The 26,933-nt window shown below is 37.7% G+C and overlaps 1 protein-coding gene across 4 annotated transcripts; it reads right to left on the reverse strand.

Annotated features, from left to right (window-relative positions):
• Positions 1-171: 171 nt before the first annotated feature.
• On the reverse strand, positions 172-19,202 carry angel2 (angel homolog 2 (Drosophila)). Of its 4 annotated transcripts, none has more exons than XM_034019098.3 (9): positions 18,847-19,202; positions 14,325-14,830; positions 8,907-9,154; positions 7,230-7,299; positions 6,234-6,655; positions 5,582-5,699; positions 5,362-5,443; positions 2,327-2,490; positions 172-1,781 (listed from the first exon to the last, which is right to left on the reverse strand). In XM_034019098.3, the coding sequence occupies exons 2-9, from the start codon at positions 14,821-14,823 to the stop codon at positions 1,627-1,629; spliced, it is 1,758 nt and encodes a 585-aa protein (XP_033874989.3). In that variant the 5' UTR covers positions 14,824-14,830; positions 18,847-19,202; the 3' UTR covers positions 172-1,626. The 4 variants fall into 4 exon arrangements, with proteins under 4 accessions (XP_033874989.3, XP_033874990.3, XP_033874987.3 ...); XM_034019099.3 differs by lacking the exon at positions 18,847-19,202 and adding an exon at positions 18,309-18,524; XM_034019096.3 differs by lacking the exon at positions 18,847-19,202 and adding an exon at positions 18,122-18,524.
• Between the last annotated feature and the right edge of the window lie 7,731 nt (positions 19,203-26,933).

Here is a 26,933-nt window from a genome sequence, read left to right on the forward strand (position 1 = left end):
CACGGTCGGCAATGACATAGCCTGGATTCGAACCTGTGATCTCCAGGCTATAGGGCACATCCTGCACTCCACGTGGAGTGCCTTTACTGGATGCACCACTCGGGAGCCCCAATAAAACACCATGTTTGACACAGTCACATCTTAAATGAAAAACCTGAACTATTAGACAAGTGTTAAACAGTCCAGCTTTATTGTGCTCAAGGTTAGTCCGTTGCATTTATCCAGTTCATAACAAGCTTTAAAAATAATTATTATACATCCATATTATACATAATTTTGTCGTATGTGATTGGAGAAAACCTGGACTGTGTGGACCGCAGTTGAACATCCCAGCTTTAGATCATTAAAATAGAGATTTTACACTTCACAGAATATTTTTAAATTTGTTTTTACTGATACTTCCATGGTCAGCAATTTTATCTCTGTGGTCTGGTTTTAAAGTATGTTTGGTGGGTATGCATTATAGCTCTGTAGCAATAGCTACGGCAGATGCCGAATTTACACTTTTTAAAAGTAAGCTCATTGCTCATTTATATAAAATGCACAGTAATGCACTGTCATGGATCAGGGAAAAAAGCACATTTCAGCAAATTCAGCATCTTCACAGGTAACAAAGCTGTAAGATATACCTATCAACCAAACACTATCATTTTAAAACCAAACTAAATGATCAAACAAACTGCACATGCAAATAAGAGTTTAATATATATAAAATAGTATTTCAATATATGGTTCACTTAAATGACAACTGTTATTAAAATGATCCTTTAAAAAAAATTAAAAAATCCTGAATTTACTAAGATACATTCTAAAGTGGTAGCTACACTCCCTGATATTTTTGTTTTTAAAAAACAAAATAGCAGCAGTTTTTGTAGCAATAACTATCTGATTGAATAGTTTTGATAAATAAAACTTATTGGATAATTTACAGGGATTTAGCCTATGAATGTATTTACGGTACATTTTTACAGTGCGGTTAAACAGACACATGCATCTACAATGAAGACATAAACAAACCGAAGGCTACCTTGATAGTTAATCAAAGATGAACAATTTCTTAACCTAAAAAGCATGATTATCATTAGTCTTGGACTACCTAATGTTACCTTAGGTAAGATAGTCCAAGATTAATGCTAAATTTGGGTCTGTGTAACCCGCCGATAATGTCTAAAACTGCCTGTCCTATTGCAGTTATTGGATACATGATAGAATATTGGTAATTACATAAAATTTCAAACATAGGATCACTAAGAAAAAAATTTAATGTTGTGCAGCTTAAAAATCACAGGAATCAACACATTCTGTCTAAACATACCTATCTAAACCAAGTGACATACTGGAAATACAGGTTGGATTCATAGAACCAGGTTTGAAAATAGCGTGTCAACCACTTGTTGCTAAAGTATAGCAAGTCAACTCTATATATTTGTGCACCTTTAAAATTACCCACAACATATTCAATAAAATAACAAATACTGTACAAAGTAAAAAAGTAAAACAAACAAAAAACTCAGAAAACAATACCAACCCCCCCCCCCCCCCCAAATAAAACACACACTACACTGTTTGCATGGTTTGGGTTGTTTGGAAAGTACAAAGTAAACCCACAGCATGACGCTCATTGTGTTAGTGCAGCAGTCTAAATTTGGCCAGCAAAGGCAGGTGATCAGAGGAGTTGTGCTCATTAGGCAGTCCATTAACAGGCCACAATTCATTTTCACCGAGAAGAGAAAGCCTGGCAAGAACCTGCAACTGGCCATTGTGGATTGTGCTGCCCCCTGCTGGAAGAAAAGACAGCTCAGTGATCAGTCTGTAGTATTATTCATTTTGTTACCTCTCTATCCTCATCCTTGGCACTGTAATCTATTTATCAAGGAGTAGTTCACATTTACTGATAGTAGCCAGAAGGCAAAAGGGTAAATCATGAACTTAACGGTGAATATTTCATCATTAAAAAAGAGAGACAGTGGAGTGTGTTTCCCCAATGCTAGCTGCTTACAGGTAAGCCTCTTACAGGTTACCTTTGAGTTTGGCACTTATTCCATCCACATACATTTTATACAGAAGCCAACTACACACACACACACTTTACACACTATAGATATTTAAGTTGTTGAGTTTTTTAAAGTAATTCTTCCTCTCAATCCTCAGAAAATGTAGCAGAAATGAACTGATGTGGCTATTGGTATGCCTACTGCCAATACCGATTTCTTTCCAATATCTGTTACTGGCCACATTATCAACTGGACATATAAATAGTTGCTTACATGCCAAGAAATCACTGACCCCATCTTAGCCAGTCTGTGCCTGTAAGATTCTTTTTTACCTGCTTGTACTGTGAGATCATCTTTGGCTGCAGAGTAGAAAATGTAATCCACAGTGGTGGCTGTCTTGGAGTGACAAGTTGTAACCTCTGGCCTCCGGCCTTCTGACAGGTAATGTGAGTAAACTGAGGTCAAGTTAAACTGGTGCTCAATACTTGACCGAACCCTTTAAATACACACAAAAAAAAGAAACAAAAATAAAATACTATAAGTACGTGTTACCGTTTTATCCAGACTCTTAAGGCTTGTAAGATTATTTATCATTAAAAGATTCAAATCAAGTAAATCGTAAAAAAAAATGTTTATGAGCAGTACTTATTATCAAAGATTAAACGATTCAGTGAATTGCACTGCAGTCCTCTAGCTTCCCACAACAGTGTTCACAAGCTGTTTCTTACTGTGCTTAACACAATATAAACTAGAAATGGGAGTTTGTGAACAAAAACAAACAATCCCCAGTGTCACATCCGAGCGATATCAATCCCCAGTCATATCCGAGCGATATCAATCCCCAGTCATATCCGAGCGATATCAATCCCCAGTGTCAAATCCGAGCGATATCAATCCCCAGTCATATCCGAGCGATATCAATCCCCAGTCATATCCGAGCGATATCAATCCCCAGTGTCATATCCGAGCGATATCAATCCCCAGTGTCACATCCGAGCGATATCAATCCCCAGTCATATCCGAGCGATATCAATCCCCAGTGTCACATCCGAGCGATATCAATCCCCAGTGTCACATCCGAGCGATATCAATCCCCAGTGTCACATCCGAGCGATATCAATCCCGTGTCACATCCGAGCGATATCAATCCCCAGTGTCATATCAGATGGAATACTTTGTAAACATGAAGTAAAATGTAAATGTGAAAAAGAGGTTAAAAGACAATGAGGCACTAAAACAGTTAATGTTCACTGGACCACATTTAATGTTTAAAGCAATGTGGCAGTGAAAGGGTAAGTTTCTACTGGACATTAGTAATGGGTACAGTGTGTAGCATTGAGGCAATAACTCAAAGTGTACTGTCTCTATGCAGCTGTAACTTCAAGAGTTACTTGACTTCAATATGGAAGCCACATTACATCAGATGTCAATTTCATGGTCAGAAACACATTTAGCATGAAGGCTTTACAGTCAGCACTCGCATATCCGACCCTATAAAATTATGACTTCAGTGACGGTTAAAAGAGTGTGACGCATATCTGATTATTTCATTTTGGCCCGTTCCAATCCTTTGTCGTTTTTCAAGGAACACAAAAAAAGATACAATGTCAAAAATGCACAGCTGAAAGGACTGTGTTTTAAAATAAAAGTAGGCTTCCATTTAGATGTACTGTGGTTGGTTTTGTTGGTACAGTACTATATTTTCAACAGAAGTATTTTAATTCATAACGATATGATTCTGAAAATATGACTTGCCAAGAGACTGTGGACACGTGGACTGTAATACAGTACACAGTGCTACAATACGTACCAGATTTAAAAGGATGTAAAATTCCCCATTAACAGCCCAACAGCAAAATTAAACCAAAAGGTTACCCATGCACAGAACTGCGTAAAACGTAAAAAGCAATGCAATTTAGCAAAAAAAAAAAAAAAAGTTTCCACAATAAAACAGTATCCAAAGTCAGAATATACTGCTTGATAAGGCCCTAATGTCAAAGTTCATTACAAATGAAAATGCACAAAAGCAACTAAAGATCACAGATTTTAAAAAATACATCACACTATCTAAAACTGTTCAGATTAACTGTTTGGCATTGCAAAGCTGGTCTCGCTCGCTTTGTTGTTACTGCATTTGTCAGGTGAAACTAGAAGCAACGCTGTGTTAACTGCACAATAAAAGACATAGACTGAGTTGCGCATGCAAGAAAAAAAAAAGTGGTTTGTGACGGATAATCAAATAAATGTTAACATTGAAGAGATAGGCTTTGTATCAGAAAACTGGTGACAGAGCTGGAAATCACATGTGACGGGTAAGTGCGTTAATTTGTTGCATATATAATGGGAATTGATTTGTTTCTTAATACAAGGATGGTAAAATGTGCTTGACGTGCATCTGAGTGTCGTATATCCGAGTGCTGACTGTATATAACCCTGTAAATATCAAGTCCCTACCTCCAATGGTTTCTGAGACACAAGGCTTTGACACTGAGGCGCCATTGCAAAAAAAAAAAAAAAAAAAGTCTGGAAAGGGTTAATTTTTCTTGCATAACACCCATGATCAAACTAGGTCTAAGGAATCATAGAATACATGTGTGTACCAAGTATGAAGTCAATACCTTGATGCATTAGGTATTTATCATCTGGAAACCAAAAGGTCATATGACCCCCAACATGGTGGCCATCTGGTCACAGGTCAACGTGATTAGATATCAAAACACGTGCACATAGGAAGAGGCACAGGTTATGTGTTGATTCCCAAATTCATACAAACCTGTTATACAGTTTGTGGCAAGGTTGAGATTACATGGTCACAGTTCACAAGAGAAGTTGACATATGCATCAAACTAAAAGTAATGTCAAATTGTTAACTAGTATCCTATAATAATGAAATATGACAACCTTGGAATCAATTTGCAAAGACAACACTGGTTAAACAAAAGTTATTGTATTTCTTGCTCTTATTGTATTACTTGTATTGTAACACTTGAAATGTATTTGCTTACGATTGTAAGTCGCCCTGGATAAGGGCGTCTGCTAAGAAATAAATAATAATAATAATAATAATAATAATAATAATAATAATAATAATAATAATAATAAATCTTGTTTCAGATTCTAGAGATGGTTTGCGACAGTGTGTGTAACTAGAAATGGTGAAATTATACGACAGATTAAGTGGGGTGATATGTTATTTGTGTAATGATGACAAAACAGTGTGACCTTATTTCTGAAATAGAATCAACACAGTGAAAATGAAACTTTAAAATCTCTCAAAGTACAACTTTTCAGCTACCTAATGGTATAAAGTGTCACAAATGTTCCAATTTCCCCTCTTCACTGACATTTTAAACAAACCAAAACCTACTTTTCACTTGGAGGGGAAGATTTATCTTGACTGACAGCTGAAGGCACATTAGAAGAGTCTTCTGTATCTTCAGTGGATTTGTCTGCAATGATAAGAAATGTGCCATTGATAAAGGATATGTCAACAAAAAGAAAATGACATAGTATTTATGGCGACGACAACTCAACATGGCTTACGATAAATGTAGCCACATGAGTGGTACATTAAAATTATTATGAACCTGTATTGCTATGGTATCCAGTTTCATATTTACAGCTGTGAGATATCCCAAGGCTTTTAGGCCAAAGGGGCACAGACAATATCCGCTGGCCTCGAGGAGTCTGTTCTTGTCCAGAAATCTGAAGGAAAAATAAATAAATCATACGATAAAGTCTATACAGTAAGCCACTAAGATACATTTATGTAATGATTTAAGATAAATGGTTTGGGAATTGTATGAAAAAAACATTATCATCGGCAGGCTTCTATACACGCTGTTGGTATTTTTAATTTTAAAACATTTCACGCATATTAAATCCTATGAAGGCCCACATATACAGTTTTGCTCATTTTTCCTACCTCGCATTTTTTTTTTTTTTTAAATGTTAGCGCCATTATCTTGAAATATTTATCAGAGCTTATAATGGTAAATAACATACTGAATACTGAAGTTGTTTAAAGAGGACCTTAATTAGTAAAATTGCACATGTGGGCCTACAAAGGATTCTATACACTTGGCAAAAAAATAAGTATGTGGCAATTGACAAGTTAATTTGTGCAAATATACCCTATTGTAGTTCCATTAAAGGTGAAACAACTTCAAATTAGTAAAGACTTTTGGATGTCACATAGGCAAAATTCCCACACACCCTTGTCGATTAAAAAAATGTTACCTTGCTAATAAGAAGTCCTTCATAATCCAGTTTCCCTTCTTTCACAAAACTGTAGAGCGGTGAACCTGGCACGGAGTTGAAGTCACCACAGAGGATGATGGGGCAGCAGCTGCCATCTTCTTGAACTGAGACTCGTCCGATCTCTGCCAGCAGCATTGCCAGCTGGGTCAGCTTGATGTCTCCTCGTCTGGGGTTGTACAGCAGATGAGTGTTGGCCACACAGATGCTGGGGGCAGGGCTCTGTGTAGCTGCGGGTTTCAGCAGCAGAACCAGTCCCACATTATCCCTGTCTAATAGGGGGATGCCATGACGGAAAAACTCAACCGGGTGACTTGATACAAGGGAAAATTTAGATTGCTTGAACCCTATGGCACAGCCATCAGGTTTTCTACCTGTCCGCATCTTGTATTCACAGTGGTAACCTATAGAGGAAAGAAAGCCAAGCATGTTATCTTTCCAAGTACTGTGTTTTAAAATCACAAAATACAAAAGCTGCTCTTTAAGCAGATGAAGCTAAATATATTGATCAATTGACTGAATAATCAAGTACATATGAACAGTTAAAATAAATCAAACCTTTTGATACTGTACATAAAAACCTCAAGAAAGCCAATTGCTCCCTCTAGTGATCAAAATCTACAGAATCTAGAGCTCACCTTGATGGCAATCAGATAGAAAGTGTTAGTACTTATGAAATCAGTAAAATATTTTCAAAAAGATTTGAGATGTGTCCAACAAATGTTTCAATTAATTTGAGATTTAAATGTAAAAAAAGAATTTTGATAATTAAAACAGTTAGCTCAATTTCCATGCAAAACTGTGTCTTTGTTACCATGCAGACCTTGTTTGATACTCCAGTTTAAGGTGTGATGGAGATCTTTATTCTGTAGATTATACCTTTTTTATTCTATGTTTTTATCAACATACATTCTGGGAATGGGTTGCCAAAATTGTTTTGGCAATTTAATCGCTTAGCAATATATAACAAGCAGGTACCTAAGGATTCTAGACTTGGTTTGATCTGGGTTTCGTAGTGATCCTCTTGCACTTCTTGCAGACACAAAATCTAGAAAAAAACAATTTGAACAGCTGCATAATTAAAAGCATTGTAAATAAATAAATAAACAAACATTCTGCAAAATGAAACCACATATGCTTATTAAATCTAGTTAAATTATTATGAATCCCAAAATCCTATAAACACTAATAGTGCTTAATTTAGAAATACTAAAATAATCCAATTTAATGACAAACATTTCAATTAGAAGTTTTTTTTTTTTTTTTTTTTTTAAATGTCTTCTTTGTTGAAAGAGACTTCTGGTCTAAACATTTGTCATGAAATTCATTTCTCTTTTAGTATTTCTAAATGGTTATTGCTTACGCTTACGGCCTCAAAAGGTCCAAACTATATAATGACTGCTCAAATGACCAATAAATGGAACTGAGCTTCATACATATGATATTTAACACTCACAATTTAGTAACAGTAAAAGTTTTTGCTACAAATCTTATATGATAGCAACAGCTTAGTAGAGCAGTGGTGGGTAATTTATTTGATGGCGGGCCAAATGACACACGGGCAGCCACAGAGCTCGTCAATAGGAAAAAAGAAGTAACAATTGTGATAGTATGTCTTTGTAACCTCCAAATAAATATTAAATAATAAATATAGCATCTGTGTTGTATCTATTAAGAGACAAATTAGTTTAGTTTAACACTCCAATATGTTGTAAGTGAAATTTAACGCAAAATTACAGCTGAAAGACGATTTCAGTGCTCGCTTTGACAACTTCAGTATTCCCAGGTACATAATAGTTTTTGTCCGTAATCCATTTTCCATCAACCCCGATGGTGATTTCTCGTCCCATGCAAAGCAAGTGCTTCCTGCAATCGACGAAGCAGCAACTAGAACTATATTTGCAGGCATCGTCATTGCTGAAAACTGAATTCATTAACAAAGGAAATCTGGAATCATTCTGGTCCGCCTATATAGCAGATAACTACCGCTGGCTCTGTTTGTGCTCTCCATGTTTGGATCTACTTACACATGCGAAGCAGCTTATTCCACAATGAATGCAATATTAAAAACAGATGCATGAAACAGGCTGACAAGAATCTTTGGAGGACTGCCTACGTATCGCTGTCAGGTCTATCACACCTTGTGTTCTAAAGCTGATCGCAGAACGAAAGTGCCATTTTTCTCATTAAATTTGTCATAACGCAATGAAGCATTTAAAAAAAAAAAAAGTATGCTACTTTTGAATTGTGTTTTATGTTATTCTGCGTTCCTGTCTACCATAGCGAGGCATAAATGTATCATCACAATCAGCAAGTACTGTACTTTGGAATCGATATTGCAAAACACTTAATTTTCTGCTTACTCGCAAGAAATATATGAAGGTCATACGGAGAATCCCCCATGACAGCCCCCTTGCGGTAATATTAAAATGAAGTTCCGCTCTCGCTCAGTCCTGCCAGGAGGCATCCGCCAGACGACACCTGTCCACAGGCCGGATTTGGGCCGCGGGCCGCCATTTGCATTGGCTTATTTCACAGACCCCGTTACACTGAGGTAACATTAGGTAGCACAGGTGCAGTTTGTGGAACCGGAAGTATATGTCTGTGGGAAAGTTACACTAGGATGTTTTTTTTTTGTTTTTTTTTTAAACTCACATCTGCATTATGTTGTTTGAGTTCCTGCTCAATGTTGGGGAATCGATGTCCCCAGTGTAATATTGGACGTCTGCAGTGCTTGTACAAGTGTGCATTATCTTCCAACAAGTGTTGAGAAAGGATGTTGTAAGACATGACTGTAAAGTCAAATTCTTCATTTTTTTCCCTGTCAGCAATGTACACTTCTGCATGCGGTCTTGATTTTTCTTTGTAATGCGAGAAATATTCCCAGTGTCTCTGTATTTGTTCTGGAAAACAGACAGAAAAATACAATTACAGACAAAAGTATTGGCACCCTACACTTTATAAAAGATAACACTATGTAACACAATTTTTGTTCCTGGGTAGTAAGTGTTATTTCCTAATTGCTTATGCCTCAAATATAGAAAATGGCTATTATTCCCCACAAACTTTGCTTTTGTGACCAGGACAGTGATATTTTGAAGTTTACCTATTTCCAATGAGAAAATGGGCGAATTTGTGTCTTTTTGTTCACATAAAGTCAGAAAAAAACAACATATGAATCCAAATTAACATGTATTTATACTAAAGTAATACAAAAATGACTACAAAAGATTTAGAAGTGAGTAGTTTTTCGAGATTTACGATTATACTGTAAATCATTTTCACGAATCAGCCCCCAAATGTAGTCTCCCATCATGTTCTCGTTATACTGTCCTTGGTAGCGGCGTTCAAAGTCCAGTATATCCTGGTGGAAGCGCTCGCCTTGCTCTTCCGAGTACGCTCCCATGTTCTCCTTGAATTTATCAAGATGAGCATCAAGGATATGGACTTTGAGGGACATCCTACAGCCCATTGTGCCGTAGTTCTTCACCAGAGTCTCAACCAGCTCCACATAGTTTTCGGCCTTGTGATTGCCCAGGAAGCCCCGAACCACTGCGACAAAGCTGTTCCAAGCCGCTTTCTCCTTACTAGTGAGCTTCTTGGGGAATTCATTGCACTCTAGGATCTTCTTTATCTGTGGTCCGACGAAGACATCGGCTTTGACCTTTGCCTCAGACAGCTTAGGGAAGAAGTCTTGAAGGTACTTGAAGGCTGCCGACTCCTTATCTAGAGCTCTGACAAATTGTTTCATAATGCCCAATTTGATGTGCAGTGGTGGCATTAGCACCTTCCGGGGGTCCACTAGTGGCTCCCACTTGACGTTGTTCCTCCCCACAGAGAACTCGGTCCGCTGTGGCCAGTCCTGCCTGTGGTAGTGCGCCTTGGTGTCCCTGCTGTCCCAAAGGCAAAGATAGCAGGGAAACTTGGTAAAACCGCCTTGGAGACCCATCAGGAATGCCACCATTTTGAAGACTCCTATGACCTCCCAGCCATACTCATCATACTTCAAGGCGTCCAGCAAGGTCTTGATGCTGTTGTAATCCTGTTGTAATGCTGTTGTAATGCAGCTGGAACTAAACTGAACTGGTGGGCTTAAGGCCCCTGTATTTATACTACTATTTATATTACTGGAAAGTTCTAGAAGTTACTCCAAGTTTACTCAGCACTGAATCTATCTGGAATGTTCTGGAAAATAGGTACATTTTCAAAATATCACTGTCCTGGTCACAAAAGCAAAGTTTGTGGGGAATAATAGCCATTTTCTATACTTTTGAGGCATAAGCAATTAGGAAATAACACTTACTACCCAGGAACCAAAAAAAAAAAAAAAAAATTGTTACACTGTGTAATTCAAGAAAACATGTTAAATACAATACTTTAGTGAACATTAGCCACCAATTAATGACAAAAACCAAAATACACAATTTCTGGTAGTTTAACTAATCTTCATATTTAAAAAAAAAAAAACACTTAAGTAACTTGAAATACTTGTTCATGACAAAAGTATTGGCACGTTTACATTAAAAAGGTCTGTCAATTTAATAAAACCAATTTAAAATATATTTATTAGATTGAAAACCCTTACCCAGTAATTAAGCTGCATTGTAAAGTCAGTAGCCAGAAAAATAAGTAATTATTTCCAACATCTGTTGAAGAACTTCATTTTGTGAACACAGCAGATGGCCAAGACAAAAGAGTTGGATTCACGTTTGAGAAAAACACTTGCAGTCACAAAACTACAACAAAGGAAATGCTACAGAACAGTATCAGAGAAATATGGAATGCCAAAATCCACAAATCAGAGAAATAATCAAGTACCACCACAGGACAAATTCCATTCAAATGCTTGAAAGAAGTGGATGTCCAAAGAAAATTACAGGTACAGCAGGTAGAAGAATCATCCGAGCGGCCAAAAAGAATTAAAGAGGAACAGCCAAGGACTTAAACACACAAGAGTTGTATGCACGTAGACCTCGCTGCAAACAACTCTGAAAGAAAATTCATACAACAAACCGTCTAAAATTTGCCAAGAAATATGAACCGGAACCTGAAGCATTCTTCAACAAAATGTTATGGTCTAATAAGACTAAAACAAAACTTTTCCTCAAAAGTTGATAAATTTGGAGAAAAAAAAAGGAAAGCCTTCAAATGAAGAAAACCTTGTGCCTAAATTGTAAATTGTAAATTCTAATGATTAGTCTATCGTCAATAGTTTTAATTATCGTGGTAATGTATTTATTTGTATTTATGATTTTGCCCACTTTGAGAAAGACACATCAACTGGACAGAATGCAGATAAAACTATAATAGAACATCCAGCACAGAGCAATAATTGACCTCCCACTGGGTTTTATATAGCCACAAAAATCAACAAGAGCAGCACACAAAAACAACCATGGCAGATAGCGAGAACTACAGAAACAAACTTTCCTCCTAAAAAAAACGGATAAAATCAGTTATCTGTGACAATTTTGGTTTAAAAAAAAAAATGACAAATGACCAGGTAATTGAAGAGGGAGGGCAAATTTGTAAATTATGCCGAACTGCAGCAACAGCATTTAAGAGATCACCACCAAGCGTTTTACAAAGAAACAACATTGTTAAGGAACAAAGTGTTTATTAAAAAGTGTTAAGTAAAACTAATTGTGTGTAATAATAATAATCCTATTGCGTTTTAGTATTCCTGTTTTATGATTAGAAAACTAAATTATATATATATATATTTTAGCTACATACAGTAATAATAATTATTTATTTTCAACGAAACATAGCACTTTCAAACATGAATTTAACGTTTAACCTTTTGTTGATGACAATATATATTTTATATATATATATATATATATATATATATATATATATATATATATATATATATATATATAGTCTTAACACATTTGATATATATATATATATATATATATATCCTTTTTTTTTATAGAAAGTTCTGAACATGAAACATTTCAAAAAAGCTGTAAGGAGAGGCTCACCACAGCTAATCTGTATTCCAATGTATTCTATTTATTCATTGTCATATGCTCAATTACTGGTAATGGAGTAAAACAGGGCAGGCTGACGCTACCAGCTCCATTTAGAAATGCTTTTAACCCAATAGTGTAGCGATTTGATTTGGGAATAAGGCATTTTTAACATCCTTAAATCAGACTAAAAATGAAGAGAAACATCCAAATAAGGACTAATCTTGATTAAAATGGCACTTGAGTTTATCTATAGTAATTCATACCTGTTTCATAGATGTTTAGAAACTGTTCTGAGAGTTCTCTGTATTTAAAATAGTTTTTGTATATCTGTTGTACTATAATTAAGCACCATTTCTTTTCAATTTGAAGGTTTATAATGTTGTAAAACATGTTTTATAGTAATAGAATAGTTAACAATTTAAATCTGTAAGTCTTTTTTTTTTTTAGTTCTTTGTAAAATAGTGCTGTTTCGCAAATATCGTGATAATACCCCACAGAAAAATCGTCTGAGAATTTTCATATCATGACCTCCCTAGATCAAATGAATACAGCCATGTACAGTACCAAAACATTCTACAAAGTACAATGACACCATCTGCTCGTAGGCTGACAATTTAACTTTCAAGATGACAACGACCCAAAGCATATGGCTGAGTCAACTCTGAAATCCTTGAGGAAAACAAAATAAAAGTTCTGGAATGGCATTCGCAATCACCAGATCTCAATCCAATAGAAATGCTTAGAACTGATCTGAAAATGCTGTAGCCAAGTGTAATATATCCAATCTGAGCTAAAAGAAACAGGCAAGAAAGGGCCCAGATTTCACTAACAAGATGTAACATACTGGTTAAGAAAGCCATGATAAAAGCAAAAGGAGAGCACACGAAATACTAAATCAGGGGTGCCAATACTTTTGTAATGAACAGTTATTTAAAATTAAATAGGTTTTGTTAAAGACTATTTGTTAAAATAGTAGAAATTGTGTATTTTGGTTTTTGTTTTATTAAAAAGTGGTTAAAGTTTACTATATGCATCTCCTTAATCTGTTACTGAATTATGGTATAAAAAGCATAGGGTGCCCCTTTATGAATAAAGCAAACAGAATGGAAACCAGTTTAAAATGTTGTCATACCTATTCATAGTAAGCAGTAGATGGTAGTATTGGGGACCCTGACCATAAACCACACAATACTCATTGGAAGCAACAATACACAACACAAAGATCTCATAGGCTGTTTTATAACTACACTTCTTAGTTTCACAGTACTGTAAATAATTTAATCTGCATTATGTTTTTGTTGAACAGTATTGTGATCTTTTGTAAGATGTTTGAGTGGGTTTGTTAGGTTTAAGATGCACATTTTTTATTTATTTATTTTTTTTTAATTTAGTCGTCGCCAATTTTTTACCCCGGTTTTCTCCCCAATTTAGCATGCCCAATTATTATCTGTATCCTCGGCTCACCGCTCGCAACCCCCCCGTCGACTCGGGAAATGGCGGCTGGAACACACGTCCTCCGAAACGTGCTCCTGCCAAGCCGTCATTTTTCGCACTGCAGATCCACGGCAATGCCACCAGACCTATAGTGCCGGAGGACAACACAGATCTGGCGGCTCCACTGCAGAACCACAGGCGCCCTATCAGCCACAGGGGTCGCTGATGCGCGGTGAGCCGTGGATTCCCCTGCCGACCTAAGCCCTCCCTACCCGGGCAGCGCTCAGCCAATTGTGTGCCGCCCCCTAGGAACTCCCGGTCACGGTCGGCTGTGACATAGCCTGGATTCGAACCTGCGATCTCCAGGCATGTTGCAAATTCAGGTGAGAAATACAAATGCTTTCATTATGCCAGAGTAAAACATATAGAAAAAATATATATTAACAAATGTAAACAAAAACTACATACACAACAAAAACAAGATTACAAGTTGGACAGTTTATGTTGTATGGATTTTGTTTATATGTCTTTTAAAATGTGCACTTTAAACATAAAAAGCTCTCGACTATATTACAAGCTCCTGCATAACACGAAAAACTACACAATTATATAAGAGACCAAATGGCACAGAAGCTTTGCAGCCCCAATAGAAATAAACCTGCATATTTGTAGCCAACAGTTCCTCCTCTTTTCCTAGTTTGCTCTGGTGTTGTTTGACTGTTGCCTGAAGTAACTGATTCTGCAGGTCCATTCTGAGAAAATGAATGGAGGTTTCGTGTTCGGCTGTCTGCCCTGTAAGAAGAGGAATTCCATCCTCTGTATCTGAGTGCCTCTCTGGGGTCCTGTCTCTCATCCTGGCATCTCCGTTTGAACTCAGGTTCACTGTCCCAAAACTCCATGAGACCACTGGAAGTGTGAAAGGGTGCCGCCTGACAAAATCTCTGTCTGGGTGATCTGCTCCAGACAGAGCCACAGATACGGCCCGGAGGCCTGAAATTCATAGAAAGGGATCCACTGTGGTATGATTGTTGCATCCAAGGAGGCAGGCCAGTCCACCATGCAGGGCTACACAAGTATGGGCTCCTCCAGCAGTTATGGGAGACCTCTGTTTGGGTGAACCAACTCCTGCCCAGGAGATTCAAGTTACGAGTGAACATCGGGCAGCTGAAAAAGACATTACAGACATTGTAACTTTACCAGTCAATGCACCAGGCATCATTTACAAATTACCTGTTTAATGTGATTTCCAACACTGCTGGCAATTATGAACCTAGTTACTAGTATATACTGTGGTGTATGTACTACCTTTTTTATTCAAATAGACCAAGACCATGTACTGCATATATTTTGACGGTTTAATAAGATTAAAGTATATTTAAACACTACTTATCCAGCACCGTCACATCACACATCTTTCCTTATAAGAGATCCTTGGTTTGCGTTGATTTATGGCTAGCTTTTTACATTTAAGGATCGAGTGACTTTTGTTATTTTCCAATATGTATAATGAGACACCTAGTGGAGACAATTTACACACTCTAAAGCAAAACACTGCGCTTACTCAATACGGAATATCTACGAACGCATCCTAGTACCAATTAAAAAAAAAAAAGTACCTCTACTACGTAGGACTTTAAAGTCCGACGTAGCAGTTAGAAAGTCCTAATTGGCTCCAGAACACTTCAGTAGATATCTAATGTTTGACACCAGACTATGCTTCATGGTAAAGTGATCTTAAGCACTGACAATATTTTTTGTTGGATAGTGTCTGACCTTAAAATGCATCAATAACAATTTAGGCTTCATTAGAAAAAATACATTCAAATACATGAAATATTAATTTTATTATTTATTTCTTAGCTGACAAAATATGGAATATCGTTTACTATTTTATTAATAAGTTGATAAATAACAATGTGTTTTGTACAAGGCTGAAGTTGGCTTCTTATTCACCTGTTTCTTATTCAGACTTTGATCTGCTCCAAACTGAATGTCTGGCTTTATATTTAAGGGGTTAAAATCACGTTGGGCTGAAAATATCTCTGTGGATATTTATTGAGGGGCAGCTCCTAAACAATATTAATTTCTTTTTTGCTCAACCCAACACTGATTTCAAGGTCAAAACAGCTGGCACACCTGCCAATGTATGTATTATAATTGAATAAGTAACAGTGTATTTAAGGGGTTAAAATCACGTTAAGGCTGAACATTTTTTCGGTTGATATTTGGGGCAGCTCCTGAACAATATTCATTTGTTTTTTTGCTCAGCCTAATACAATTCAGGGTCAAAGCAGCTGACAAACATGGCACAGATAGCGAGTTGGCATGTTATCCAATTGATACAAATTGAATAAGTAACTAGAGTATTTCAGGGGTTAAATAGCTTTGGGCCACTTATTTCAAAGTTGATTCTCACAGAGGGCCCTCTACATCCCCCATGTTTAATTACCCTGGCCCAAAACAGATTTTGATACAAAAACTGCGGGCAAACATGGCACAGACAGCGCATTCCAGCTTCTTATTGGCATAGAAATGTAACACAAATTGAATAAGTAACTGCAGTATTTCAAGGGTGAAATCGCTTTGGGCCACTTATTTCAAAATTGATTCTCACAGAGGGGGAACCCCTCTATGTCACCCATGGGTAGTTATCCCGGCCAAAAACGTATTTTGATGCACTACTACTATTTCACATTACCAACTTTCCGAAGCCTAAATCCAGGAGTCAAATTACAAAGACTGTAACTCAGTAAGAGTTTCCGCACTCATCCAGTCTGCCGTAACAAGGTGTGTACTCAAAACATGTCATATAGTAAGAAAACAACCTTGTGTACTTTTATTTAATATATAAGGCATTCTAAAAACAAAGACACCTTTCTTTCAATGAAAACGCTTCCTCACCTTGGTTTAATAATATTTTATGCGTTGAGTGTCAACCTGCGCTGTGTGCTGAAGTCAACTAATATTTAGTCTCTCTAGTTGTTGTTCTGCATTTTAATCTATATATCTGAGCTCCCATATAAAATAATAATGTAAATAAAAAGATTCAATGTGCATTTTACTATTGTATCGTCATGCTGCCTTGTGGTAATTATGGAACATTATCAATGTAGCAAACGTTTAACATTTCATTTACAGATTCATTTTTTTCACTTAAGGGTCAATTTTACAAACTTGTCCTGTCTAAAATGTGTCTCTGGGTTTATGGGGGCTGTTGGCTTTAGATTTACCTCTGTCTATCCGGGCACTGCTTAATTACAGTTGAGCCTATGGCCAAACACAGATGTTCATGAAAAATGAGATAACTAGCCAATAGCATGACAAAAATAAGATTTGACTAAACTTGTGGGGACACCAGGACATGCTACCTAAAAAGAGTGCGGTCCTGGGAAAATCGGGACTGTGTTGGTACTGTAGCACTACCAGTACGACTATACTGCTGCTACTAACAGTAATACCAATACTATTATAATAACTTTTGAATATTTTTTAATAATGTATTTTCTATTGTAATACTTGCAAGTCACCTTGGATAAAGGTGTCAGCTAAATTAATAAATAATAATAATAATAATAATAATAATAATAATAATAATAATAATAATAATAATAAACTTTGCAATCAGTGGCCCAGAGCGATTTAACCCCAACAATACCCCAGTTACTTATTCAATGTGTGTTACATTTCTATGCGAATAAGCAGCTGAAATGCACAATCTGTGTCATGTTTGCACGCTGTTTTTGTATCAAAATCTGTTTTGGGCCAGGGTAATTACACATGGGGACGTAGAGTTGTTCCCCCCTCTGTGAGAATCAACTTTGAAATCAGTGGCCCAAAGCTATTTACCCCTGAAATACTCTAGTTACTTATTCAATTTGCATCAATTGGATAACATGCAAACTCGCTATCTGTGCCATGTTTGTCAGCTTTGACCCTGAAATCAGTGTTGGGCTGAGCAAAAAAGAAATGAATATTGTTTAGGAGCTGCCCCAAATATCCACCGAGTAATGTTGAGCCCAACGTGATTTTAACCCCTTAAATACAAAGCCAATCATTCAGTTTGGAGCAGATCAGTCTGAATAAGAAACATGCGAACAAGAAGCAGGCGAATAAGAAGCCAACTTCGGCCTCGTGTGTTTTGTTTTTCAGTCTTCATCAAACGCAGACGAGCTATTTGGACAATTATTTGTATTGTTTTTTCAGCCTGAATTGTACAAAGCAAAGGAAAATAAACAGCTTATCTTGAATGTGTTCCCTATAACGAACATACCGGTACTTATCGTGCCACAAAAAAAAAAAAAAAACGCCCAATGGAAATTATAAGTAAATTGCTATACAAATAAATAAAATACAACCAATAATAATATTAAGTCTCGCACTGCACAACATACTTGTCATACAACAGTGGCTAGTTTCACTAAAGTCTGAGAAACATCACAAATACGCTTTACTTACCCTGTGACAAAATATTTGTATGCATTTCTTTGACTATTTCAAATAAAACTGGTGTGTCGTTTAATTAATGTTCACTGCAGTCGTTTGCGTATATATTAGCCGAATTTGTTGTTACTGGGCCATTTTTAAAACGTTTAAAAAATATTCAATACAAAGCTCCCATATCGGTGTGTACAAAATTTTTTACCAAAGCCTTAGGCCTCAACCAATCCCCAGTATGACGTTCCGCAATGACCAGGTTCAGGATAACCCATGCCCTCTGTGTTTGAAGATTTGCTGCTGCCTTCTTTGTTGAACCAGAACCCCAGTCCCCGATTTCACTCTGGGAGGTGTAGTTTTTTTTTCAGAATGAACATCAATAGCCACCATTATCAAAACGATTCGCATAAACTACAATTCCCCCCCTTTTTAAATAAACAACTACGGTAGAGAAAATGGTATAAAAAGAACGAAAGCCGTAACAGACTACAGCTCAATAGATCACCGGTTATATAACCATTCAACAATAACAAATAATAAGAAGAAGAAGGACGTTGTAATTTTGTTTGGAACACGCACAACTTTACCATATGTAGATAGTGTACAAAATAAAACGAAAGGTTAGGCGTTTGTAATTAAAAAAAATATCTTAAATTATATATATATATATATATATATATATATATATATATATATATATATATATATATATATATCTACGGGAATTAAATAAAAACAATACATACCTGTATCTTAGATAATCTGTTGACTTTTTTTTTTATTTCCGATGCCTGCTTTTTCGACGTAAATTAGGTGAGGCGACTGTGAACTGCACTAGATAGCTTGCGTTGCTGCATCCATAAGCTTTCATACGATTTCTCCCCCAAGAGTATCCGCCTGAATTTTCACAGCAGACGTGCAATTACATTACTGATTTGTGCTGCATTCAAAGCGCACGAACGATGTTTTAAGCACCAGAAGTATTTGTCATATTACTAGTTAGACTCCACTGAAATAAACGAGCAGACAACAAGGTCACTCTGTTCAGGACACACAACAGCTACCGTAGCCTGCTACCATGTAGTCTGTACGGGTTCGCCTTTGTGATATTGATTACTATCCAAGGGAAAATATACTAATGAACGTTTCTTAAAATGCATTGTATGAGCTGTATTTACACGAACACAAGGTCTCCTGCTTTTCCATCACAATCCACCCACAGCTGTTGCTGTCTTATTATGTGTGTGTGTGTGTCAAATCTTTTTTTGCAGATAGAAAAAAATAATAATACTTTTGGTTAAGATGCAATTAGTGCCATTAATATGTAAAGATAATATGTAAGTCTCACATAATGCATTTATTGTGTCCTTATTGTGAGGTAATTTCCCATTAATGTTCTTAGAACTGCATATCTTGAGAATGTCCTGCTGACCACTACAACACTCATTTACTCGTTTCTTGATGATCACACAGATCTTCAAGAAGGCAGGGCTTGTCCTGTCACAGTTTATTTCCAAATTAAGCAGTTATCCTGTACCTGAAAACTCATTATCTCACCTGAAGTTTCACACATGCACCTGTCATTTTATCTAAAATATTACAAAGAAGTAGTGGTTTCCTTAACAGGATGTATTACTACAATTACTTCATGTCAGAGTATAAAAATTATCATGTTTTATCTCCAAATCCCAAATTATTAATTAACTTGATACTTCTGACACCAAAAATATTATTTTGTGCTGAAGTATTCTAGCTAGTACTGCTCTGTGGGTTCTAGCTACATTTACCTGCCTATTGTAGTGAGAGGATTACCATGAAGCATCACCTCGTACCCAGGCTGCCATTAAACTTGGTTCACATATAGAGGTCCTAATGGTTTTATTTAGAACCCTATGCACTGCAATATAACCTCCCAGCAATACAGGGTCCAGAGAAACCCTAAGGATAAGTAATATCCAGAAATCTAACTGTAGCAAATGTTGCTTATTATACTAGATGTGATAATTAGTTCTGAAATAATGTCCATACTCAAAATGAATTCCAATGAGATGGATACAGGTAATTTGAATAACAGCTGTTCCTTTAGCATTCATATGGAGTCGTGGCTGTGGTTTTAAAAGTGTTCCTGAAAATGTTTTAGGTAGCAGTAATAGAAAAATAACAATTAGTTGATGCTAGTCTTTAAATAAATACAGACTGTAGTAGCCGATAAGCTTTTGCAAAAAATAAATGACGACAGAATTATGAACTCTTCCAGAAAAGCTATTAGAACACATTGTATGACCATGAAGAAATCATATCAAAATCATTAGCAGACCACAGCATTACGAGCAAAGGATTTTGAACTAGTATTGCACAGAGGTCCTGATAAAATAGCACAGTGGTGCTGTTATTATATGGTATTATGCTGCTGGATTACAGTACCTGTAGTCCAAAAGCCCATGTACCACCAAGCATCTTCCATTTTTTTTAAACTATCTGCTGGCTGTAGGGGTCATTTTAACAATGTTCACTTAAGTAGCTCAAATCAAGATTGGTAAAAAATGACATTCTTCATATAGGTTGCCCCTTTTGTAGTGCCTATGGTGGCAGCCTTTGCCACCACTGTCTTCTTTCTTTAAATAATAAATGCAAACACCAGGATGGATGGAAACTCTGTTGCATTTATTTTTGTACACAAACCAAACCAAAATAAGCAAAACAAAACCTAACCCACCTCGGTCTCCTAACTGAACAATTAGAGCCTTATCTAATACGAGGATAGGCTAAACCTGTTTTTTTATCCCAACAAAACAAACACAAGTTTCTTTGTTCTTTGACTTACAATTCTCTCTCTCTTATCTTCTCACTGTGTGGTACTTTTTACTATATTACATGTTTTTTCTTTATCTCTCTTGTAATGGTATTTGGATTTCTAAACCAAGAAAACTGTCAAAGCAAACATGACCTGGTCAATAGTGAACAATGCATTTCAGACTGTGTTAGAAGAAGAGCTGTTCCATATTCGCTGTTCATCAAGAACTTGGATAGTGAACTCTTGAGCCTGAATCACTGTGGACTTGGGGTCAAAGGTGTCCATGCCTTGGCATGTCTACTCAAGGTAAATCTGATATCTTACATGTCCCTTACATTTTTGTGAATTGCTTGGGATAGTTAATTGTAGCGAGAAGGTGGGGGTGCTGCAAAATGATTTGTTATATTCCAGGCTACTATGAAACTACATTAGAAGCTAGCTGAACATATTTTTCCCCCATATTTTGAGCATATAGTAGGTTTTGATTGTCTACAGTTCTAAAACCTCCAAATCAGAGAGAAGGTACTTTACTTTTGGACCAAACAGTATACAGAAGTGCATTTATAAACAAATGGTAGTCATTGTATTGGCCAGATTGGTTATATTGAAAAAATAAGAAATTTTAACAGTGTCAAGTATCCAGATGTTCAACCTTTTAAATGTTCTCTAATATTGACAGACACACACCAAACTATTAAAACTTGAACTGGAAGACAACAACATTACCAGTGAAGGGGTGCAGTACTTCAGTGACATGCTGACTGAAAACTGTTTTATACAGGATTTGGTACGTTTCCAGCGTTATGTCACAATATTTTACCAGCACAAAAATAGCCTGTGTTTCTGTGTTATGATAAAATAGTTTTTGTGCTGCTTAATACACCTGGCATCATTTTTCTATTGTTTCTGGTTTGAAATGTTTACAATATAAATAAATGTGTTTTGTTGTATATTATACAAAATCTGGCATAGAACCAGTTGCAGTCTGCAGGGGCCAAGACTATTACTATAGTCATACATTAAGAGAAAATAATACATTGGAGACTTTTCTGGGAAGATGAAAATATGTGAATAAGGAACTTCAGTGATATTAGATTATTATCAGTTAATATTATTTTGTTGTGATGCAGTATACCTTTGGAAATGTAATTAAAGACTTACACAGTAACACTGACACTCAAAAATCACTGAGGTAGTCACTGTACCACAGCTCTATATGTAACAATGCAAAACTCTAAAGTGTGACATGCATGGTATAGGGGTTAAAATGGCAGGTTTTCAGTCCTAAACAAAAAGGTTGAACAAATAATAATCACAATACATTAATTCCACAAGTGCATTGAAAAGTGTTCCAGGTGAAATAAGTTCTTGCCGTGGTGCTGTGCTGTGCCATGCAGAGGTAATGGTTCTCCGGGGTTTGTGCTGGCTCCATGGCTGCAGCTCCCAAGCCTCTACTCGTCTGCAAAACAATTAAAAAAAACAAATGCAAAGCGCTCCGGCATGTTAGTGTTTCACCTTAAGGGGCCGCACTCACGTAGCTGCATCCCCTTTGTATTGCCAAACTCCTCCCTGTGATCAGTGCGGCACCATGCTCTATCCAATCGCCGCACACAACACAGCTGATCACAATAGAGTTGTTTAGCAGTCCTACAGCTACATCCTTTTCCCAAGATGGCCGACTTCCGGTTCCATCCTACCACTGAGTCGGCCCATCCCTGGGAAGGCTTACCACCAACTTTACTTAGCGCCCTTCCTAGTTGGGAGGTAGATTTGCAGCTCAGATTCCTTCTCTCCCATCCAGATACCACTGAGTTATCTGGGCGTTCGTGTCCTTCATCGTATTTAACCACTTAAGAAGGCCGTGGTCTGTAATGAGGAGGAAGGAACGTCCCATTAAGTGTGTGTAGCCCAATTAATGGCCAAACACTCTAGTTTCTTTCCCTGGACACTATTTTCTTGCTGAGGTATAAAATGGTATGTTCTACTCCGTCTAATTCTTGGGATAGGACAGCTCCCAAACCAACGTCGAAGGTGTCAGTCTGAAGGATGAACTCCTTTCTAAGATCTAGTGTAATTAGGGTGGGGGCTTTGCACAGCCTCTTTATCATATCAAAGGCCCCTTGACATTCACCTGCCCACTTTACTAAATTTGGTGCATTTTTCCAGGTGAGATAGACCAGGGGGTTAACTATGATGGAATACAGGGATAAAGCAGTGGTAATAGCCTGCTAACCCCATCTCATCTGAGAGTTGGTTTTCGTAATTGCCACCTCCACCAAAGCCTGGACTTTTGAGGCTACTGGCTTTACCTGCTTGTTACCCATAATATAGCCCAGATATTGGGTCTCTTTTTTGCCAAATGCGCACTTACCCAGATTAGCTGTCAGCTTTGCTTCCCTCAGAGACTGCTCTCTCCAGGTAGAGCTAAAAACCACCACATCATCAATATATGCGGCTTCATATTTCCGATGGGGGTATAGGACCTAGTCCTGGAAGGTTGCTGGGGCTCCATGCAGTCCAAACGGTATTGTCTGTAAATGGAACAGCTCATCTGGGGTAGAAAAAGCAATTTTCTCTCACAAGCTGGGAGAGTGGAATTTGCCAGTATCACTTCATCAGATTCAAAGTTGAGATAAACCGAGCTCGTCCACTCAGGGCATAGGGTATGCATCGAACTTGGGGAGACCACATTAACAAAAATCCACGCAGAAATGAGTGGTGCCGTCCTTCTTGGGAACCATCACTATAGGACTGTATCACTCTCTCCGGGAAGGCCGAATGACTCACAGCTTGACTATGGCCCTCACCTCCTTGCGGACTGCTTCCCGGCGACTTTCCTGGATCCGGTACGGTCTCTCTCTGACCTTGACACCTGGACTGTTAAGTTAACCCTTTAACCCTTTGCGGTCTTATGTCGGACCCTGTCCGACATCATCAAAAAGACGCAAAAAATAGGTCTCTAGTAGTTTTTTCTCCGGAAAAAGCCGAGAAAACCATTCAATGGCCGAGTGAGACCGATAGGAGCCGAGAGAAGCCGAAAAAAAGGGTGTATCTCATAAAAACAAAAAAAAGTATTTTTTTTAACATCGTGTTTAAATCTAAAAAATATGTAAATATGATAAATGGCAAACAGGGTTAGCAACACTAAAATCGAAAGAAAAAAAAAATCAGTACATTTTTTGCCAGGGAAAGTTTGTCTTGAAATGCTTCTAAACAGTAAACTTCAGTTTTTTTTAAACATCCCAAACAAGTACACGCTTGACCACAAAGTTTCTAATCCACTAATACCTTGGTGACTATGGTGGGGTTTTTTTGTAACTTTTCTAGATTACTGCATTTAAATGTCAGGTTCATGTATTAAGAAAGCAGTATCACTTATTTGCTAATTTACAAAAAAACCCGTAAATAATACCATAAGTTTCAAGATTAGTCTGTGCCTTGCCATAAAGAGAGAAAGATTCCTTGCTGTAAATCTCTCTCCCGACCAGAAAGGGCACTGTGTAAGGTTGGTAGTACACTTCCCCATAGACGGGTCGACTCGACGGTGGGTGGAAACAGGAAGTTGGCCATCTTGGAGAAGCACATAGCTGCGCGTACGGCAGCGATTGGTTACACCAGGGTGCTGGGCTGATTGCAGGGAGGAGTTGGGCAGGGGACGCAGCTACGTGAGTATGGCCCACTTCCACTGAAACGTAACTTACAGCCAGAGCTTTTGTCAAACGTTTTGTTTTAGCCTTTATGCCTTTTATTTTGACCAGTGTGGTTCTGTTAGTGTTTGTACCGTCAATTCTTTCTCTCTTTATCACACCTTCCCTTGGCATGTAATGGACATCGAGGATTCCCCTACCAAACCCGTTATGTCAGGTAGGACGCAAGACTCTTGTACTTAAACGTAAAATAATAAACATTGTTGTTTATTAAATGTCAGAACAAACACTCACTAACACGCAGCTTTATTTTAGACTGTCTGACCCTGTGTTGCTAGCCCATGCTGTCTCCACAGGAATCGTCACTTGATTTTTCCAGTCTCCCATTACGTCACCCCTGTAGCATCGAACATGCAAAACTCTAAACATAACAACCCCAACCTTGTCTTATTGATATTCCCTCCCATTTCTCCGCCCTTCACTCTCTTTTTGGTTTTTTTGGGCGGAACGGAGACTGGAACAAATCAGCTTGCAGCAGGAAAATTCGGCCCAGGGATGGGCTGACTCGATGGTAGGACAGAACTGGAAGTCGGCCATCTTGGGGAAAGGCTGTAGCTGTAGGACTGCTAAACGACTCTAAGGTGATCAGCTGTGTTGTGTGCTGCACTGATCACAAGGAGGAGTTTAGCAGTACAAAGGGGACGCAGCTGCGTGAGTACGGCCCCTTATGCTGACGAGTAGCAGCTTGGGAGCTGCAGCCATGGAGCCAGCACAAACCCCGGAGCACCACTACCTCTGCATGGCACAGCACAGCACCACAGCAAGAACTTGTTTCACCTGGAACACTTTTCAATGCACTTGTGGGATTAGTGTATTGTGATTATTATTTGTTCAACCTTTTTGTTTGGGACTGAAAACCTGCCATTTTAACCCCCATACCATTGCTGGTATAGGGGGTGGATTGTACAAAAAAACCCAGACCTTTTTATTGTAAATATACCTCTTGATTGGACATTCACTTCTTGCAAGCACCCTGCTAATGATATGGAATATGTTAGACGATGTAGAAAATCCTGAAAATGCCAGTTTTCTTTCAGTTAAAAAACACTCTTAAAGTTCTCAATCTTTGCTGGAACCACTTGAGATTAAAAGGTGCTGTGTCTCGCTGTGGTGGTTTGCTGGTAAGGGGTTCAAAACACAAAAACAGAATCTCATAAAAACAAAAAAAAAAGTATTTTTTTTAACATCGTGTTTAAATCTAAAAAATATGTAAATATGATAAATGGCAAACTAGGTCAGCAACACTAAAATCGAAAAAAAAAAAAAAAAAATCAGTACATTTTTTGCCAGGGAAAGTTTGTCTTGAAATGCTCCTAAACAGTAAACTTCAGTTTTTTTTAAACATCCCAAACAAGTACACGCTTGACCACAAAGTTTCTAATCCACTAATACCTTGGTCACTATGGTGGGGTTTTTTTGTAACTTTTCTAGATTACTGCATTTAAATGTCAGGTTCATGTATTAAGAAAGCAGTATCACTTATTTGCTAATTTACAAAAAAACCCTAAATAATACCATAAGTTTCAAGATTAGTCTGTGCCTTGCCATAAAGAGAGAAAGATTCCTTGCTGTAAATCTCTCTCCCGACCAGAAAGGGCACTGTGTAAGGTTGGTAGTACACTTCCCCATAGACGGGTCGACTCGACGGTGGGTGGAAACAGGAAGTTGGCCATCTTGGAGAAGCACATAGCTGCGCGTACTCGAAACGATTCCCATGCAAATCAGCTGTGGGCCAGGCAGCGATTGGTTACACCAGGGTGCTGGGCTGATTGCAGGGAGGAGTTGGGCAGGGGACGCAGCTACGTGAGTATGGCCCACTTCCACTGAAACGTAACTTACAGCCAGAGCTTTTGTCAAACGTTTTGTTTTGGCCTTTATGCCTTTTATTTTGACCAGTGTGGTTCTGTTAGTGTTTGTACCGTCAATTCTTTCTCTCTTTATCACACCTTCCCTTGGCATGTAATGGACATCGAGGATTCCCCTACGAAACCCGTTATGTCAGGTAGGACGCAAGACTCTTGTACTTAAATGTAAAATAATAAACGTTGTTGTTTATTAAATGTCAGAACAAACGCTCACTAACACGCAGCTTTATTTTAGACTGTCTGACCCTGTGTTGCTAGCCCATGCTGTCTCCACAGGAATCGTCACTTGATTTTTCCAGTCTCCCATTACGTCACCCCTGTAGCATCGAACATGCAAAACTCTAAACATAACAACCCCAACCTTGTCTTATTGATATTCCCTCCCATTTCTCCGCCCTTCACTCTCTTTTTGGTTTTTTTGGGCGGAACTGAGACTGGAACAAATCAGCTTGCAGCAGGAAAATTCG

The sequence above is a fragment of the Acipenser ruthenus genome, chromosome 6, assembly GCF_902713425.1.
Source record: "Acipenser ruthenus chromosome 6, fAciRut3.2 maternal haplotype, whole genome shotgun sequence".
Taxonomy (NCBI): domain Eukaryota; kingdom Metazoa; phylum Chordata; class Actinopteri; order Acipenseriformes; family Acipenseridae; genus Acipenser; species Acipenser ruthenus.